The 21,694-nt window shown below is 26.5% G+C and overlaps 1 protein-coding gene across 1 annotated transcript in view; it reads left to right on the top strand.

Annotated features, from left to right (window-relative positions):
* The window catches only part of LOC107442911 (cell adhesion molecule Dscam1), a 152,774-nt gene that overhangs the window by 52,293 nt on the left and 78,787 nt on the right, over window positions 1-21,694 (top strand). Inside the window, exons 3-5 of the mRNA XM_071184002.1 lie at window positions 9,547-9,708; window positions 12,243-12,389; window positions 14,367-14,660. Of these exons, the coding sequence (XP_071040103.1) occupies window positions 9,547-9,708; window positions 12,243-12,389; window positions 14,367-14,660 (603 nt within the window). The remainder of the gene's footprint in view (window positions 1-9,546; window positions 9,709-12,242; window positions 12,390-14,366; window positions 14,661-21,694) is intronic.

Here is a 21,694-nt window from a genome sequence, read left to right as displayed (position 1 = left end):
TTTCTCTCTCTTTCTAAATATATATATATATATATATGAGATCTAAAGATTCGATGCTGGTGGTGATCTGCAGTTTTTATCCTTTATTAAATATTTGCCTTTTAAAAAATAAGTACAAATGCAGCGAAAATATTTTTTATGATAAAAAAAATGTTTTACTTTAGAGATAATACTTTTTTTTATATATAGGGCGTATATAGAAAATTGTAATCGAATCCAAAAGCCCTCATTAATTTACATATTTGTATTTTATTAAAGACACTCATACAACTATAAGTATTATTTCTTGCTCTCAAGCATTAAAGTCAAAGTTAATTTACTTAAAGTCACTAAAATATTGCTAAGAATGTCTAACCACTCAACTGTTCATATATAAAATCCATCTACATTATCGATAAATCTCACTATGAAATTATAAATTTACGGTACTAAACTGTTGAAATATCTCAAAACTGAATTGCCAGTGAAGTATATTTCAAATGTATCTAAAAGTTTTAAGTAATATTTCTGACCACATTGACAAATCCACTGCATAAAAAAACTTTTTCAGTGTCTTCAGTTTTGATGGTTTTTATTTACTCTCGACGATTCTTTTGGAAACTACATAAAGAAAGAAGAAAATGTTCACGAGAAACTTTGATTTAGTTTCGAGTTCTGCGTTCTTTTATCACGTTTCCGTCGTTACTTCTGACTTTTTCTTTTCAGTTCGTATTATTTATGTCCCTTTAATCTGTATGCGTGAGAAATATTCTATACTTTTCATTTCGACTTTTTAGTCAATAAAGACAAATGGAGCATGAAACATATTTTTCTCCTTCAACAGTAAATCACAATAGGACAGGAAGAAAAAGCAATACTTCCGAAAAAGGGATGAAAGTGATACTGTATAAAGTATATATTTTTTTTCTTGTATTTCGTATTTGATTTAAAAGAAGTCGATTTAAGTCAACCATATACTTCGAACTATGACAAATATTTTAGATTTTATTTATTTCACTGAGCGTATAAGGAATTGAATCTATTAGATCTAATTTTCTTTTTTATGACAAAACTATTGCTAATTTCTCACTTTTCAGTAAACTCATGCAAGTTAAAGATAGATTAAAGATGCATTTTATTTCGCATTTCATACGTATGACTATCCCTTAATATATTTTCAATCATCGCCTGAAGTTTCTGAAATTAATACTATATATGAAAGCGAAACTAAATCAATACGATGTATGAAGTTAAAACTAAATTAATACTAAATTAATACTATGTATGAAATTGATACTAACTTAATATTAGGTATGAAAATAATACTATGTATGGTATTAATACTATGTATGAAATGAATACTAAATTAGTACTATATATGAAATGAATACTAAATTAATACTATATATGAAATGAATACTAAATTAATACTACATATGAAATAAATACTATGCATGGAATTAATACTAAATTAATACTATGTATGAAATAATTACTAAATGAACACTATGTATGGAATTAATACTAGATTAATACCATGTATGGAATTAATACTAAATTAATATTATGTTTGGATTATTTTAAACGCTATCACACTGATTTCACTTTTGTCATGAAATAATTATGAAACTAGTTTTACACATTTAAATTTAATTTATTCTCTATCATATATTTTTCAAATGTTGGTAGTTAACAGTAGAAAGACTGAAATACCTATAATGCCCAAAAGCAGTTAAAATGGCTGGATTGTGAAAGAATAACTAATGTGTAAAGAAATTTGTTTAAAATTAATTTTTAATATTTTTTATATTATTTACTAATATACAACAAGCTATTAGCAAATATTAATAATAATAAAAAATTGTACCAAAAGTCACAAAATTCTAAGAAATTCTGTCATCATTGTTTTTTTAAACTTAAATTACAAAGCAGTCAAAATGACTTCCTTGGGCAATCGAGTGTTAATGATTAACTTGTGGGTTTTGAATAGTTAATCTAAATGATTATTATGTAATGAGTAATATGTCTAAAATGGTAATTTACAGAGCAATATAAAATAAATAAATTTTGACTTTCAAAAGCACTTGAAATAAAATATTTGACTAAATTAAATCTTTTAAACACCGAATAATTAATTTACATTAATGTTATTTCACAATACTATTTTGTCGACCTGTCTGTGTAGGGGGCAGGTAACTCGACTTGTATCGGAGAGGGTCTGGGTTCGAATTCCGGGCAAGGCATGGATGTTCTGTCATTCTCTGAACTAGCTGTCCTTACTGTGGGAGCAAAGTTTGCCCACACAATATGGTGCGCATGAAAGAGTGGTCAACAAATATGCCCTTTAAATACTGAATTGACAAAATGTTAACGCAAGTGGGCATTGGAAATAAAAATAAAAACTTTACTAATGTAATTAATTTACATTATTAAAATTTTTACATTTATGCATTTTATTAGTTTTGCTAAATAGCATTAAAAAATAATAGTATGTATAATTTTCCACATTTATAAGAAAAAATTCAGATTTTTTAAAAATATATTTAAAAAAAATACTATAAAAAATACTATATATTTAAAAAAATAATATAATAAAAAAGTGTAAAGATTTTTTTTTTATAATAAAACGTTTAAAGTAAGATTTGAACAAGCCTAGACTAATATATTCTGAGAAATAAAGATTTAAAAAAATGTTTTTATTTTTAATTTTTATTTGGCAAGTTGTATAAATAAATTTCGCTCAAATTTCGGATTTTTCATGCAATTTAATTTAAATTTAAAGCTTAACTTAAAACTAATTTACATTGAAAATTTTCGGACACTTATTTTAAAATTAAATAAAAAAACAAAAGCTGACACAATACAGTTGGCATTTTAGTTTTAAAATTTCAATAATTAGGTCAAGAGCTACTTAAAATTTAATATTTTTCTTTAAAAAACTTAAACTATTTAGTTAGAAATTGCTTTATTAAAGTTTTTACTTTATTCATGATTATTGCAACCATAATCAATTTCTAACCGCTAGCATTTTAATCATAATTTCGAAGAGATTTTGAATTGAGCTGCAAATTTCGTTGCACAAAATCACAACATACATGCAAACTTGTCCCATAAAAACAGACTGTAGAAAGCATTAATTCTCACAATAAAATAGTATGGGAAATATTTTTTAAACGAAAAAAAAATGATTTTTTAATATAATTTGCAAATATATACATTTTATGCTCCATACTAAGCTTAAGGTTTATGTGCGTAATTGCAAGCAAAATTGTGTTCCTTGCTTATGCGCCGAACAATTACCTTACTGTATATTAAATGCGTTTCAGGTAAAATAAAAACAAAACAAAACAAATCTGGTAATAATCAGTATTAGAACTATTCGTTTAGTAATTTTCACCGTAATGGTATCCCGGAAATTCTGGCTTTCAAAACTATAGCCCTTATTAACACACATTTCGTAAAAAAAATGCGAAACTAAAAAGTAAATTTTACAGAATAAATACTTTTTATACCATGTTTGAAAGTACCATCATAAAACTAAAAGAAATTATCACATTTTATAAAACCATGTTTTATTGTAAATTTATTTAAAATCATTACCAAAACGCGTCTGTAAAAATTACCGAGTTAGTATTCCCATAGAGTCAGAAACACAGTAGATTTCACCATATTTTGGTAATTTTGATCTTACTTTTCCTTCTCAGTTTTTTTTGTTTGAATATCAAATAAATTACCTAAAGAAACTTAATCAAAGAGAAATTTAAAATCCTTTTACAGCCTCGAGAAAACTTAATATCTCTAAAACATTTTATTCGAATATTTTATGTGATTGCATTTACTTTTGTAGTATTAACATAAAAGCACGATTTAAAAATTTTCTGCTTCATGTTTCGTAATTAATAGATCATTAATCATTTCTGAGTGTCCTAAAACAATCTAAAATATACCATATTTTAGAAATGTATACGTTTATTTAAAAATTCTCTTTCATTTATCTTATATTGTATGCAATCCGAATCCATAAACAAAAAGAATAATTCCAGAATCTAATCTGATAACAATACAATAGAATCTCCGATTTAACTCTTTTTTTTCCAGCCATCTCAAACATGTGTTCCGAATGACGAAATGTTCCCTTCGTTACTTACGGTACATATACCCGCTCTTATTTTTATACATTCAGTCACGTTTTCGGATTTCGGTTTTTTTCGTTCTTTCTAGGGAATGAACTCTGCCGTAACGAAGCAAATGTTTAGAATAAATAACATGATCATACTCAGTCTTTTAGCCCGAATGGCTAGAATACGAAGGCACATAAAATCGTCTCTCTGTTCAGAAAGAATGTAGTTATTATTCTGTACATGCTGGAATCAGTAGTGATATCCTGATAAGCATTGGCTTTTGATTTGAACTTAAAATTCAGTTCTTTTGAAATTCTGTTTCACTGAAACTTAATGTCATTTTGGAATTTTTTTGTTTGGGATATATAATCTTTTTTTGTTGTGTTTCTATATAAGTTCCGCTTTAATGCTAAATTAGATTACTTTTATAAAAATATTTTAGAAATTTATATTTTCCCTGATTCAATTTACTTGGTAATGCAAGACAAACAAAATTTTAGTGAAACAAATTATTGAGCTTAATGTAGTTTAGGAAACCAAGGTAATATTAGTTTAAAATATTGTCCCAAGTAGTGCAATATTATCAAATTATACATGCAAGGCAAAATGTAGAAGTTTAACTACAAATTTAACTTTAACTTTAATTTATCTAAGCTTAAACAACTGTCTCAAATTAGTTATGATATTCTAATAACTACTAATATTTTGATTTCCGATCTTTTGAAATTTAGTTTTAACAGAAACTGAGTGTCAGTTTAGATTTTTTCTTTATTTTTATTTGGGAAATGAATTTGTTTTTGTTTTTTATATAGTTTCATCATGTTTCATAATTGGATTATTTTTATAAAAATATTTAAGAAAATGTTATTTTCTTTAATCCAACTCACTAGATCATGCTTAATACAGTGCTAACAATATTTAAAACAAATAAATTATGGTGATAAGGGTAATTTATCAAACCATGGCAATGTAATTTTAAAATATCGCCTCAAAGAATACAAATTATACATATAAAGCAAAATGTAGTAGTTCAACTATAATTTTAACTTTAACATTTTTTAAAATTTAAACTTAAACAACTGTCTGCAGTCAGTAATGATGTACTGATAATCACTGACATTTTGACTTCAGTTTATTTTGAAATTTGGTTTTAATTACAAATTTTCAATCACAATGATTTTTCTTTCATATGGGCCATATTATTTTTATTTCTTGTAATGTTTTGCTTTTAAATTGTTAGTTGAATTTATGAATGTTCAAGATGTTTTAGAAAGGAATATTCTCTCTAATTCTATTTACCTATATAAATTAATCATAACTTAAGCAAACACATTTTAGAAAAAAAAATATTGTGATTAATAAAGAATTATCAATTTAAGGCGAAATGGCTGATATATTATTACCAGGAATTTTATTTGTTAACAAAATTATAAATAAAAAATTAAAGAATATAATACGCAAATAAACGCAAATTAGTGTGATAACAAATTATGAAAGAATGAATCAGTTTTCGATGAAACTGAGAAACAATAGTTCAGAAAATCAATAAATGAGCAAATATATAAACCAGTTAATCTATAAATAAGCAATGGATTAAGAATTAATGACTCTGCGAATCAAATAAAATAAAAAGTAGCCAATAACTAGATAAACGCGGAAGTAATTACATGAGCATAATCACACTGCGATCATTCGCATGAAAAAAAGAATATGATTATCCATTGCAAGTTATCCAAGCAAATTTTTGATCTTTAGTTTTGCAAGCTTTTGATTCATTGGTAGGAACTTTGAACTTCATAAGGTGTTCAATGGCTGAAATACAAATGAATTTAAAAATAATTTTTTTTAAAAACAATTAATTTAGCATGTTGATATTGATATTATAAAGTTGGCTTCATAAAGTGCTCGGTTCTATCTGTAACCATTTATCATAATTTAATTCTTCATTTAAGCAGTTTTTCATGTTAAGATGTAATTTCTAGCCCGTATCACTCTAGAATAAAAATACGAACAATTGAAATAATACATCAATCAACATCTTCTACAACGGGTGTTAATCTTCATCTTCAGGATAAATGTTCTATTAATATCACCTTTCTTTCAACAACATTCAACTAATAATAATCATCACCGTCTTTAACAAATCAAAATAAATTCCACAACAGCGTGGATAAAAATCGTTTTTCTATATTTAGAAAATCGTGGGCGACACCACCACAACGGTTTAGGGGGTTCAACCTTACATTACATTTTGCACCTTAAGAACGTGTAAACACGTAAATATGTGTGTTTCTTTTCTTAACTAACGTTAAAAGTAGTTGCCAGGAAACACAACGAACTACTGTTTCCGTATCGTACAACTAACTACACTACTTTTTTCTTTAAAAAAAGTTGGACACTACACTACAAACTACAAAAAAAGTAGCAACTTCCAGTCTTTCACTACTTTTTGTTCGCTACTTCATACGACTGGTATTAATATTGAGATTTATGTGTTATATTTAATTGCGAATCATTTTTATAAACTTATGATAAAAAGCATTATATTTTAATAACTAGTTTTTAAAAACTGCGTCCTAAATGCATATATGGATCGCATGCACCATTTCTGTGATTTGTGATAAGCATTTTATTGCTAGAGTGTTCTTTTAGTGTTCTTTTTATACTTAAGCCTATATTTGATTATAAATTTAGAAATAATAAAAACAAATTTCAACACTAAAATCCTTATCATTGCCTTTTACTATTTCACACAAATTTATTTTTTTCACTTGCCTTTCATAGCATTCAGTCATAAAATATTAACAAAGGCTTTGAAAACCATAGCACATAATTCACAAGAGATTAAAGTAATACTTTAATTGCAATGACTTTCGGAATCGGATTTGATAGTAGCAGAGGCAGTCATTAATGTTTTTTACTCTTAATGGTCCTTCAGTTAAAATGTTTTCAAAAATTAAAAAAGATGAGTGCTTTTTTCTAAAATTTTAACGATAGTGGTATAATAAGAAAATTAGCATCATTTAAAGATAGAAAACCCATTATATAAATTTCCTTTTAATGCTAGATAATTATAGGGTTCATTAAGATACTTAAGAAATACTTTTTTGTTTTAGTTTTTGAAAAATAAATTTATTTAATCCTTTTCTTATAAATTGATGCCATTAATCACGCTAAAATAGAAGGAAATCTCATTAGTAAATAAACACTTTTTAAGCAATTTTGCATTGAAATTGACAAGCAATTAAGCATTAACTGTAAGATTTAATGAATGGTAAGCACTTTATATTTAATTTATTTTGACTATTTATTAAAGTTACGTCAAAATTTAATTTGCAGTTTTCCGATTCATGGCAAACATTTAAACTTCAAACCGAAGTAATGAAATAGGAAATTTTGACTAGCAAGTTGAAATTACAGAAACTGTAGGGTTTGTTTACATGAAATAGTTCGGACACAAACCTACTTCGATGTAACATTATTTTATAATCTTTTTTTATCTACAAATGCAGAAAGTCTGCAGTGAGTAAAAAAAGTAAAATCAACACAATATGCTAAAATTTACCGTGTTTCTGGCTCTGCTTGAGCACCAAAAAGCTAGGTAATTTTTGCCGATGCACTTTGGTATTGTTAAAATTAACAATAAAATTAACTTTGGTAAAATTAACAATAAAATCTGGTTTTATGATATGAGATAAAATTTGTTAATTTTATCATTATAACTTAAAACATAGCATAAAAATCATTTATTCGGTTAAATTATTTTCTTTTCAGTTCTGCATTTCTTACGAGATGTGTGATAATAAGTAATTTGCCAAAATTTTCAGTAAATTTTTATCATATGACTGGAAAAATTACCAACTGAATGGTAATTTTATACCATATATTTTGGTTTTCTTAACCAGAATTATGATTATCCTTATCAGAAATGTCATTACCTTGCATTGCGGTAATTTACAATATTTTTTTCCACCTTTTAGTTTCGTTTTAATATTAGAGCTCTTTGTTAGTCAAACCTATTTTAATATTACTATTCAAAAAAAATTTTCCCTACAGGATAAAAAGATATTTTAATTTAAATTTCCTTTGCACATTGTAAAGAATTCCGGATCAAAAAAACAAAAAAAGTACTGGCACTCAAGGTGACAGTACTTTTTACCGTAAAATCCAAAGCCCTTCGAAAAACGCTGCTGAGATTATATCATTTTATTATAAGTTAAATAATAATATAATTTATTTTTCACTTGTGTTGCTATACTAGAATTTCTAGTAATCATTTGTCATCAGAATGGAAAAATGACCAAATGAAAAAATCACAATTATGATTGTCATTACCATACAGTCTGAAAATTCTGATATGATAATATACAATATGAAAATTCTGATATTTATAATAAGCTAAATAATAAGATTATTTTTTTTCACTTGTGTTACTATACCAGTATTTCTAGTAATCATTTGTCATAAGAATGGAAAAATGACCAAATGAATGTTTACATATCACAAAATTTAGTTTTCTTAATCAGAAATATGATTGTCATTGCCATACAGTATGAAAATTTCACCAGAATATTTCTCTTCACGTAGTTTTGCTTTCATAAGGGGTCACAACACCTTTGCAACAATTTTTTTAAATAAAGGTATAATCATTTATTTTGTTGATGCTTTGCATGCTCATTTAACTTATAATCAATAATTTATATTCAAAAAATAATTAAATTGTTTAATTTTTCTTAAATTTTAAAAAAATTTGAAAAAATTCAAAACTTTTAAATTCTTAAAGCTATTTTATTTTAACATATTTTAAAAATTTTTTCTTAGTGCTTACTATATTCATCATAAAAATTTTGTGCATTTTTTTGCTGATATATCAATTTGAATATTTTTTATAGATTATTTTGTAAAAAAGTAGAAAAAAAGGCTAAAAACTCGTATATATAACATGCTGTAAAAGGTATATATAACATGCTGTAAAAGTTGTAGTACCTCATAAAATGCTTATTCCATGCATAGTTTAAATAAGTGCATTATACTTAGGGTAAAAAAGTTTACTTCAAAGCTTTATCTTAAATAAAAAGCACTCCTTAGGGATTTAGTTAAGAAAAATGTAGATAAAGAGATGATTTTTTTCAGTGCATTTGAAATAGTTGGAAGTTTTAATATAACCAATAAATAAATTTCGATATTTTGGTCATTTTTTGGGTACTGTGACCAGATCTATTTGTAATTTAAATTTATTTTAATATGACTATTTAAAAACAAAGCTCTTCCCTAATTTGAAAACGGAAGTCTTTATTTTTTAATAATTTTTTCAAGTTTCTTAATTAAGATATTTTAATTTGGGTGCCAGTACTTTTTACTGTAAAATTCAAAACGCTCCGAAAAGTGCTGTTAAGATTATATTATTTTATAATCAGTTAAATAATAATATATTTTTATTTTTCAGTTGTGTTACAGCGTTATGAAATTAGATTATTTGATGAATTTGTCTTAAGAGGCAATATGGCTGTTCTTCGCTGTCCTGTTCCTAGTTTTGTTTCTGATTATGTAAAAGTTACTTCATGGGAAAGAATTGATGGATTTTTAATAACTCCTGGAATTATTAGCGGTAAGAAGTTTTTTTAGAATTTTGATAAAAATATGTTTTTTAGATGTTTCAAGATTACTTCTTTCTTAAAACTTAAGAGGAATAATGCTATAACAAACGCTAAGGAAATAGTGGTTTTAATAATGTCTTTTAATAATTTTCACAGACTGATTTAAATTATATTGCAAATAAAATTATGAAACTAAAAATATTAATGCTGATCATATGTTGTTGGTAGCTGCCTGTATATTTTGTGAAATTTTAAATTTAAAATAGAAGTATTAAACAAAATTTTGAGACGTTGGTTATTTCACAAACACAAATTAAAAACAGCTTTAAAGTATGTTGTAAATTAATAAATAATTATGAAAAAACTATATTTAATATTGATATTATTTTTTGTACAATTTTAAATTTAAAAAAAGAAGTAGTATACGAACCATTTAAAACGAAAGTTTTTTAATACAAACACAAAATCAAAACAGATGCATGATATGCTGTGAATTAATATATAATTATTTCAAAAATTATAGTGTTTGTCGCATGCTATTAATATCTAGTTATATTTTAGTGCAATTTTAAGTTTAAAAGAAAAGTAATATACGAAACACATTTGTGATGCTAGTTATTCCACTAAAACAAATAAAAAGCAGATGTAAAATATACTGTAAATTTAAGTATAATTATTAAAAAATAATAATGTTGGTCGTTTGCTGTTAATATCTAGTCATATTTTTGTGCAATTTTAAGTTTAAAAGAGAAGTAATATACGAAACAGTTGATCAACACAGCACACGCAAATTAACGCAAAACTTAAATTAAAAATAGATGTAAAATATGTTGTGAATTAATATGTGATTATTAAAAAAATTTTAGTGCTTGTCTTATGTTTATTGAAATTTAGTTATATGGTCGTATACTGTTAATATCTAGTCATATTTTTGTTCAATTTTTAAGTTTAAAAAAGAAGTAATATACGAATTAGTTGATCGAGACAACAAACAAAAATTAAAGCAAAATTTAAATTAAAAAAAGATATGTTGTTGTAATTTACAAAATATGTTGTAAATTAATATATAATTATTTAAAAAATTGCAGTGCTTGTCTTATGTTTGTTGAAATTTAGTTATTTATTTTTACAATTTTCAATATAAAAGAGAAATTATACCTTAGCATTTGAGAACTTAGTTATTACACTAACCTAAATTAAAGATAAAAAGTATGTTGTGAATAAATACATAATTAATGTAAAAATTGTAGTGTTTGTCTAGTTAAAAGAACTACTCAATATTTCTTTTGTACAACTTCTGTTTCACAAGGAAAAAAAAGCAATAATGCTAAACATTTGAAACTTCATTTATTTCACAAATAAATTTTGATAACTATTCAAGATAGGAACAAAATATATCGAGAATAAAAAATTGTAATTCTTGCTGCATTTTGTTGAATAAATTTCAGTTCAAATGTTACATAAAATTCGAGCGACAATATATTCACATTTTATTTCAAAGATTTGTTTTGAAAATTTATCAAATTCATGCACAAGATATAGTTAAAGTTTATTAACCAAACTTTAATTAAAGTTTTAAAAAAATAAATTTTCAGTTCAAATTTTCAAAGAAATATGGAATAGTTTATTTATTTCACGTCAAATTTCACGTCAAAGTAAATGAAAATAAGCTTAATGCATTTTTATTAACATTTTCACACTTTTCTATTTCTGAGTATTTGCAATTTTAAATTTTTTCCCTGTCTCAAAAGTATAAAACGTGACTATTTTAAATTTCTTTTATTTAATATTTTATGACTAAGAATAATGTAAAAAAAATAAATAGTCCTTTTTTAAAAAAAAGGAAAAGCATATTTTAAATTCTTTTTTTCTTTGCAGATAATGTACTTCCGAATCCATGACTCTCTTTTAAACTACAAAAAAGAGAGGCTTTTTGAAATAAATAAATAAAGCTTATAATAAAAATGTTGATTAGGGAAAACTAATTACCTTTTAAATGTCTTTTTTAAAAAGTTTTAAAAAAGTAAAAATAATGAATGCAATAAAATATGAAAAAATGCATTATGAAACAAACGGTGAAAAGTATTCTGGTAAAAAAAAAAACTTTATAGGAATGCCATTTCTAATAAAAAAAGAAGGAAAAAAAAGAAAACATAATACTGGGAATTAGAAAATACCGTATTTTGACCATTGAGGTTCCGGTTTAACGAAAATTCAGATAGTCAAAATTATATAGTCATTTTAACTACACATGGAGTAAAAAATATTAAACTGATAAATTTAATCGAATAAATGGTTTTTATGCCATGCTTTAATATATTATAAAATTAGCACATTTAACCATATTTGAAAAATTTTATCACATATTATAAAACCATGTTTCAATATTAATTTTGGCAAAATCATTACCAAAGAGTTTCGGTAAAAAACGCCGAGCTTGTTGGTGCTCCCACATAGCCAGAAATGCAGTTTTTTTTAACGTATTTAATAATTATTTTTATCTCACTATACTTTATTTCTCATTGTGCATGCAATTTGCTTTTAGCCAAATATGGTATGTTGGATAACGGAGATCTTTATATACGAGATACGACGGAACATGATGGATCTTATAGTTTTAGATGCCACACTGAAAATGAGATTACTAAAGAGAAGAAATCTAGCATGAATTATTCAAGAATCATTGTAACAGGTAAATGTTTATTTAATATCACCAAAATTTCAATCAGATTGATAAAAATCTATTAAAAGAGTTTATTATAATTAATATAAAGAATAATATATAAGTTTAAATAAATGTTTTCGTAATTTCACTCAATCTTTTTTTTTTAACAATCAAAAGGTTGCGGGTTTTTTGTTTTTAAAGTAGCATTTTAAATTGGTCATGTAAGAGATTTTTAATGACATTCTCGATAAAAAAAAAAATAAGCATCACGAGTTTTATGTAAGCGACAGTATGCTGTTTCCTTCTTTTCCTTCTTTTCTGTTTTAATCAAAAAACTTGCAAAATGCCTATCTGGAAACAATACTGCGGAATAGCGTGATGTAAAAAATGCCATTATTGGTAAACTGAAGCTGATTTCTAACTATCTTTTTAAGCTAGATTGGACACGCATCTAAGTATACGGAATCAATCATATAAAGTGACATTATTATTTAATGCGAGTTGAATTAAATAAAATGTATAATGCGCAGATAAACTGACCAGCCTGGAAAAATTGCGGATATAAGGATCGGATCTTTATGTTCTAGGACTCAATCTTAATAATTCGATGGGGTAACATATATGCTACTTGATTAGTGTGCACCATATTGTAAGCTACGAAATCAGTAGCAAAAACGTATTTCTGAATTAGTTCACCTTTTCTCAATGAATTCGGATTTCTGTAACCCAAAATATAAGGAGTTCGGTCAGGAGCGCGGCCCACAGTATGGACATCTAAATTGTAATTTTACTATCTGTGTATTTCAGCATGTCTTGTGATTTTTATAAGCAAATTGTAAATTTTTGCACAAAATTATAAAATTTGCTTATCCAAGGATAATTCCACTAAAAGTAGAACTTTAAATAAAATTTTTTTATTTATTTTCTTATTTTATTTGATTGTAGTCAGAAAAAGCTTGTGAACTATATGGTATACAATCTTTTATTTCACTTTAAAAAATGCAATTTTAAGTGCAAAAAAACAAATCGTGAGCAAAATCCATCAAATAGTTTCTGAAAAATAAAATTTTAAAAAATACCACTTTTTTAAAATCGCATTTCTCAGGAATTACTCGACCTATTTTAAGCCATTTAAAATTACATTTTTTAAAAAAAATAATGTAAACGATTAAAGTTATATTAGCATGCAATTATCTTTGGATAAACAAACTTTTTAATTGAATGCAAAAATTTTTCGATGCGCTTAAAATGTTGGCGAGATAGGCTGAAATATTCCAGAAATTAAAATAAACTTTTGAACGCCCTCCTGAACAAGTCCGTATTTCCCAGATAACCTTCTTCCTGACATCGTATTTCCCAGATAACGACTACCCCTAATAATTTGTGGGTCAGAAATCCAAATCCATCGAAAAAAATGTTTTTTTTAATCAGAGAAAGTTAATTGGCATATTTGAGGTAACCCCTTCAAACCTTGAAGATGGAGACCAAGAACGTGAAGTTCCGATCACTAAATTAAATTATTCAGGGTCGTCTGGCTTTTTTTTTACTTTGCACACTTACCTATCGAAATCTACATGCAATTTAAAATATTTTTTTTATTATTTTAAACCTTTGATTAAATTAAACAGTTTTTTAAGTTCAAGAAGAAACGTTTACATTTTACCCACCAATGATTCAAAACTAGTGATTTTACTATAAATTAGCTCATTTCTTTGTATTTTAAACAAACATCAAAAATAAGGCATGATTTCCTACTTAAATATATTTTCAATCTTTCACTTTTAACAGATTTAAATAAAACTAAAAGTCTGTCTCTCTCTTCAACAATAATATGTTTTTCAATGATTGTTGTAATAATATTTGTAAAACAAACATTAAATAGTTTATATTAAATTCAATATTTTTGATATTTCCGAAAATAATTCAATTATATCATGCCATTTTCTTTACAACGATGTAATCCTATAGATTTGATCAAACGAAAAAAAAAAATCTTTCTTTCAGAACCTCATCATAATCAGCCTCCAAGAGTAACAGGGAAGTTGAATCGTGTAACTGTACCCGTAGGACATCGAGCCACTCTTCCTTGCATTGCTCAAGGATATCCAGCACCAACTTATCGTTGGCAGAGGACTCAAGAAGATAAAAGGCCACTTCCAGATCATTCTGTATCCGTCAGCCAAGAAGGAGGTGTTCTGATATTTCATAAGGCTCAGTTAAGTGACTCGGGTCGTTATGTCTGCAGTGCAACTAATAACCTTGGAGAGGACAAAATAGAAACTGATCTTATCGTTGAAGGTAATTTCCTAAAATAATTAAGAATATATGCGTAAAAAAAATATTATACAGTGCCCAAAAAAGCGAACCACCCTGAATAACTTTTGATCTAAAGGGTGGATCTTCGCGTTTTAGGACTCAATATAAACAGTTCGAGGGGATGACCTCAAATATGCTAATTAATCTGTGCTGACGATATTTTAAGTTACGAAGTCAGACACAAAAACATACTTCCTCTAAGTAAATATATATTTGTTTTACAATTTCAAAGTTTTTATCTTAAAATTGGTTTAAAGCAATTTCATACTTTGATCAAAAATGCTAATTAATAAAGATAGACGATATTTTAAGTGACGAAATTCAGATTCCTGACGACGGACTCAGATTCTTGACCCCTAAAATATAGGGGGCAGTCGTAATCTGAAAAATATGGCCCCAATAGTTTGGCCAGGAGTGTTCTCCAAAGTTTGGACCCCTTAATATTAATTTTACTTTTTGCGTATTTGGTTATGAGAGGAGAACTTTTTCAGTTAATTAATTTTTTTACATTCAGTTATAAAATTCGTTTGTCCAAAAATAATTCCATGCGAAAATAACATTTATTAAGTATTTATTATCTTTTATTATTTTATTTAATTATAGTATTTTGTTTCAATTTTTTAAATATCTGACTTTTTCAAATTCAATTTCTCAAGCACTAGTCGACTAATTTTGCTCAAATTTTGTATTTTGCCATGTGAAATTGGTATTTTTTAAATGATGTAAAAAGTTGTATACCTTACAATTCAAAATTGTTTCGCAGAAAAAGGTCTCCAGACACAACGAAATACGCAAAAAGTAAAATTGACTTTAAAGGATCAAAACTTTGGAGCGTTTTCCTGACCACACTATTTGTATCATATTTTTCCAGATTGCAGCTACCCCCTATATTTTGGAAGTTAAAAACCTGAATCTGTCAAAAAAAATTATATTTACGTCCAATTTTTTGATACCTCATCCTACACTGTTAAAATTTTCATTCTAAAATTGCGTTAAAATAACTGGCAGCTGTCTGTCCATGCGATTAACCGTAAAGTTTAAGGTAAAGAACATTTTTTTCCTTTATGGTTTTGAAAACATTTACAGAAAGTATGGTTGTAAAATCATGAATACAAAGCTATACTGTTTTTTAACCATTTACAACTTGCATTTTTCAAAAACGTAAAAAAAGGAAAAAAAAAATTTAACTAGACATAGAAGCTCGGCTTTTCGTAAGGTAATGGGCATTGGAGAGTGCCGGACAATAGAAATTCTTCATGTATTGAAAGGAATGGAGCAAATATTGTGGTGTCAGCACTAGGACTAGAACTCCAGTTCTGCCGGTCATGATATGGACAGATAAGCCCGCGCGGCTATGATACGTGCGCATTTGCAAAGAACCAAGTAGCTTTATTAGGTGGTTCTAGTTGGTGCGACAAAATTCTAGTTGTTTAACCGTACTAGGTGAAAGCAGTTAATAAAGAGTTTTTCTCAAACTTAACAGTTTGATTTCCATTTTATTTATGGTTATTTGACTGTTTTGATTAAATATGGGGAAATAACCATTCAACAAATTGTTATTTAATCATTTTTTTCCGCGAAATTTCTAACAGTGTAGCTTACAGCTAGCAACAACTAAATAACGTATTTAAGGTTAACTCATTGAACCATTAAGTTTCATTTAAGTTATTCTTAGAAGAATTTTTTTTCTTACAGTACAATGATGAGAGCATATATAAAGAGATGTGCAAATAGATTCAATGCAATTTTATTTTTCTTAATATTTATATTTATAATTGCAAAATAAAATTACTTTGAATACAGAACTATTTGAAATAATCAATGAAGTAAATTGGTTTGTATATTTTAAAAATTACCTTTCATTTCCGCTGTTTATTTGCCAAAACCCCAAATTACTTTATCATGAGATTTTGTTTTGAGTCATCATGAGTCCTCAATAAAGAATCAACGAAGTCCTAAAAGCAATGACTGTAAAGAACTAAAAATTCATAAGAAATACTAGTCTTAGAAATAGTGATGATTACGTAAAAGTCAGACTTTGGCATGAAAAGCAATCAGAAAGAGAACTTATTATTATGCCCCCCCCCGAGATACTTTGCCCCTACAGTATTATTTTTTAATTTAAACTATGTTATCCAGATCTTCTCTCGAAAAATAGCAACAGTTTCATACCTATTTATTATAAACATAATTTGTTAAGAGCAACAATAAGTACAAAAATCAATCATGGCAAATTTAAAAGTTTATAATTTGTTACATGAGCTATTTATTATTCATTAAAGTTCTGCTTAGTGTTCGATAAATATTTATCTGTTTTGGGGTTTCATCGCTTTAAACAATCGAAAACTTTTTGGATCCACAATTTCAAACTGAGAAAATACTGATTTTATTCCTCTTTTTTTAAGAAATTAAATATTATTATGGATGTCGGCATAAAAATGGTCATAAATATTTTAAATCAGTAGGAAAAATATTTTTCAGCGCATTAGTAGTCGCCGTTGATGAATTTCAGTATTCGATAAATGATTTTTGCAGAAAATTGGATTTCTGTCTTCTACAAATGGAAGAAAAATAAATTTATGTGTGTTTATGTATCAGAAATTTATTCATGATTTTTACTCGAAGCTCGAATTTTATTAAACATAAAGAATATACTTTGGGCAGAACATTAAATGCATTGAAATTTAATAATGTGAGTTGGAGAGGAAAATTTAAATATTCAACCTTAACGTGATTCAAATACCCCATGGGTAAACATTTTGCGTTAGAAATATTTTATGAAAGTGTATTTTAAATTATGCATATTTTTATCTGTCTTTTCATGCATCATGGAATAAATCAATAAATACATTTACGAATAATATGATGAAACAAAAAATCTTATTTATTTAATAAACACTTTTTGCGCCATATTTAAATTTATCGTTTAACAGTGGGAAGTTTTTTTTCTCCACATAAATTACATTTTAATACAAAAGTTAATTTTGTAATAAATATTAAAGTAGTAACTATCGAATTTTACTTTTATTTTTAATGTTCCCATTTAATATGCACGTTTTGACTTCAATAAGCAATTAAATAATTCGTATTCAATAATTATCATCTCAATAATCAATAATTATTCATTATCAATAATTATTATCAGTAATTATTCATTTAAAAAAAGAATAATTATTGATAATCGGGTATGCACTTTAAAAATGTACAGATAAAATTACGGAAAAATTAGAGGCTACCTGAGAGACCCCTATTTTTACCGAAAAAGTTCATACCGTAATTTTATTGAACTACAGTGATTGTACAGAAAATTGTACTTCAAAAATTATGGTACGTCAAATTATTCCGTAAAATCTTACGATAATTGTTACCGACATCCTCAGTACCGGTACAACCTTCTGTTTCTTAAGTACTATTACATTATAAATTCTAATACACAGGCGATTAGGCTGATGATAGACTGATTCTAATAAATAGATGAAATATTTTATGAAATTGTATTTTAAATTATGCATATTTTTATCTGTCGTTTCACGCATCATGGAATAAATCAATAAATGCATTTACGAACAATATCATGAAACAAAAATTCTTATTTATTTAATTAACACTTTTTAAACCATATTTAAATTTATCGTTAAACAGTGGAAAAAAATCACATTACATTCACATTATATTCATTTACATACATAAATCACATTACATTCAAAAAATAATCTTATAATAAAAATTAATGTAGTAACTATCTAATTTAATTTTCATTTTTAATGCTTTCAATTAATGAGCATGTTATGACTTTAATAAATGATTAAAGAACTTGTAAGCAAGCCATCATTTAAAAAGAATAATTATTGATAATCCGATATGCATTTTTAAAAATTCCGGAAAAAATTAGTGACACCCTGAGAGACCTCTATCTATTTTTACCCTGAAAATGTATACCTTAATTTTTACAGTAATATTTATTTAACTGGAGTGATTCAGTGATTTTTCACAGAAAATATAACTTTAAAAAGTATGGTATGTCAATAATTTTGTTCCGAAAAACATTACAATAAATGGTAACGGCACCATGAGTACTGGTACAGTCTTTTGATTTTTGGGTGTTATCACATAAGGTTTTTAATAATATTAATTTAAAAACAAGTTTTTCTGAAAGAAAAACTGTCTGAAAAATTATTGAAATTAGCCCTGATTATCGGTACAATCTTTCGATTTTTGTGTGCTATTACATAGAAAGAAAAATAGTCTGAAAAATCTCCTCTTAAAAATCATTGTAAAGTTTAAATCGTAAAACTTTTATGATGATTATTCTTACCAGTCCCAAATTTTAGTCGTCTGATTTTTCTGTATTATCACATTAATTTTTAATAATATTTTAAATTAAAAACCGTTTTGCTTGAAAAAAAATAAGTAGACAAACTTTATCTAAAAAGTCATTGTTTGAAAAAATTAAAATGTATTTTTCGTTGTTTTGCTTTGAGTGACTCTTGTTTACTAATTCTAATTTGCATATTGTTGAAATTTGCTGTAAATTACAACAAAAGAAATTGCTTACAAACGAGTGTAATAATTTTAAAGATAAGAGTTTTTGCTAAAAAAAAGGTTCCAAAGCATTTTATTCGCAATGTTTTATACAATAAATCTGAATTATGGAGCAATAAATATAATGGCCCAACGAATAAAATTTATCACGATGTATTTTACGCCTAAAACAAGCATTCATCTGATTTATGTTTGTTTCTGAACTTAAAGTTCTGGTAATCCTCACTTAGATATGCAAACGACTTTTTCGTACGCAGTACTTTGTTTTTTTATGGTAATTACACCAACCAAAAAATATGTTTAGTAAATGTTTGTTTTAATTTAACAAAATGAAATTCCAGCTGTTGANTAGACAAACTTTATCTATCTAAAAAGTCATTGTTTGAAAAAATTAAAACGTATTTTTTGTTGTTTTGTTTTGAGTGACTCTTGTATACTAATTCTAATTTGCATATTGTTGAAATTTACTGTAAATTACAACAAAAGAATTTGCTTACAAACGAGTGTAATAATTTTAAAGATAAGAGTTTTTGTTAACAAAAAAGTTCCAAAGCATTTTATTCGCAATGTTTCATACAATAAATCTAAATTATGGAGCAATAAATATAATGGCCCAACGAATAAAATTTATCACGATGTATTTTACGCCTAAAACTAGCATTCATCTGATTTATGTTTGCTTCTGAACTTAAAGTTCTGGTAATCCTCACTTAGATATGCAAACGACTTTTTCGTACGCAGTACTTTGTTTTTTTATGGTAATTACACCAACCAAAAAATATGTTTAGTAAATGTTTCTTTTAATTTAACAAAATGAAATTCCAGCTGTTGAATTTGTTTCGTTTATACCAGAAAAATTTAAAAGAAAATATATTATACAGACAGAAATGTAAACATAGAGTAGCTATTTTGCCCAAAATACCGACACTAGAATTGAATTAAAAAAATAAATCGCTGAGAAGGATCAAAAAGAATTTTTTTTCTTTTACTTTTCATTCTGCTCTTCCGAGAATTTGATATTTTCTAGAACACTTAAACTGTATTGCTCTAGGTAAATATTTTAGGTAGTTATGTAATTAGTTTTAATTCTTTTTATGTTTAATTAGTAATTTTTTGAATCAAAAACTATGAAATCAAATCAAATAGAAAAATATAGTCTTAACAAAATAACTATATATAAATGTACAGGACACTGCACTCTCAGAAATAAAACTCTCAATTTTAATGATTCTTGAGCTATGAGTCGTTCAGTCGTTATGATCTCAAAAACTCAACTTTTTTAATTATAAAAGGGCTGGCTAAACAAAACAAAAAAACTGTTCTTGTAAACATATCGTGTCTTGTCTTTTTTCCTAAATAGAATACATGCTAACCTCAATATCCCATGTCCATTAATTAAGGGTTGCGAGGTCATTCATTTGCTAAATATAATTGTCGTATTCCGTTATTTTGGCCGATTGTCAATTTTTGCCAGTGTAATTGAAGTTTAAACCTGATTTAATTGGAAGCCGATTTAAAAACAGTTCTGTTGTATTGAAATACTCAAAATAAATGCGAAGTTTAATGCAACATACCATTTCGTTCTTGTATATACAATAACGTGTATATGTAAATGCGAATAAATACGTGGTATTTAATTTTCAATGTGGTATTTGTAGCTATTTGTAGCAATGTGGACTGCCTACTAGTTTTTAATTAGTTTCAGAAGTTTACTCTGTTTTTCATTGTTTCTTATCGCGCTTGGCCAATCCATGCACGCCATTCATTTGCCATTGCGAATTAAGCCAGGGAAGTACGCCTTTCGTTTGACAAGAAAGTACCGTAAAGGTAAAAATATGTTTTTGTTCAAGATTTTCCGGATAGATGGCAGTATCACTCATTTGCGATTCCCCTTCCGCAATTTTGACAGAGATCTGAAGGGAAAGAGAGTATTCTCCAACTCCCTGTACCGATGGTATTACTCAGTGACCGATCACAGGAATTTCGATCGATTCCACAGATTTTACGAACACGTATATCGCATGTACATGGTGGGAATTGGCGGAATCGAGAATCAAGCCCTGGCCCCTCCGGAAGTACGAATATCTAACCACTGGTATACCACTGCCAACTGCTTTTTGTTTTCTGAAAAAAATGATATGGAATAAAGTTACAACGAATAAGTGTTCGGAATAAATTTGTAAGCGTTTTATCCCATTTTTTTTTAAGCTGTTTAAAATTTTGCTATTACAATACTATTTTTACGATCCCCTTTTAGAGACCTCACAAACTTTAGATTAGGAAACACCAATCTACTATACTTAAATATTACTAAAAACACTTTAAATTGAAATTTAACACTGAACTTATCAATTTTGCGCCAAAACCACTTTTGAGAGATGAAACAAATGCAAACACATATTGACATTTGTTAATGTGAATTTAATATTTATTTTAGTTTAATATTTATTATGTGAATTTACATTTATTTTTCA

Source organism: Parasteatoda tepidariorum, chromosome 8 (assembly GCF_043381705.1).
Source record: "Parasteatoda tepidariorum isolate YZ-2023 chromosome 8, CAS_Ptep_4.0, whole genome shotgun sequence".
NCBI classification, from domain to species: Eukaryota; Metazoa; Arthropoda; class Arachnida; order Araneae; family Theridiidae; genus Parasteatoda; species Parasteatoda tepidariorum.
The sequence above is the reverse complement of the archived record's forward strand: the minus strand, read 5'-3'. Positions and strand labels throughout refer to the sequence as shown.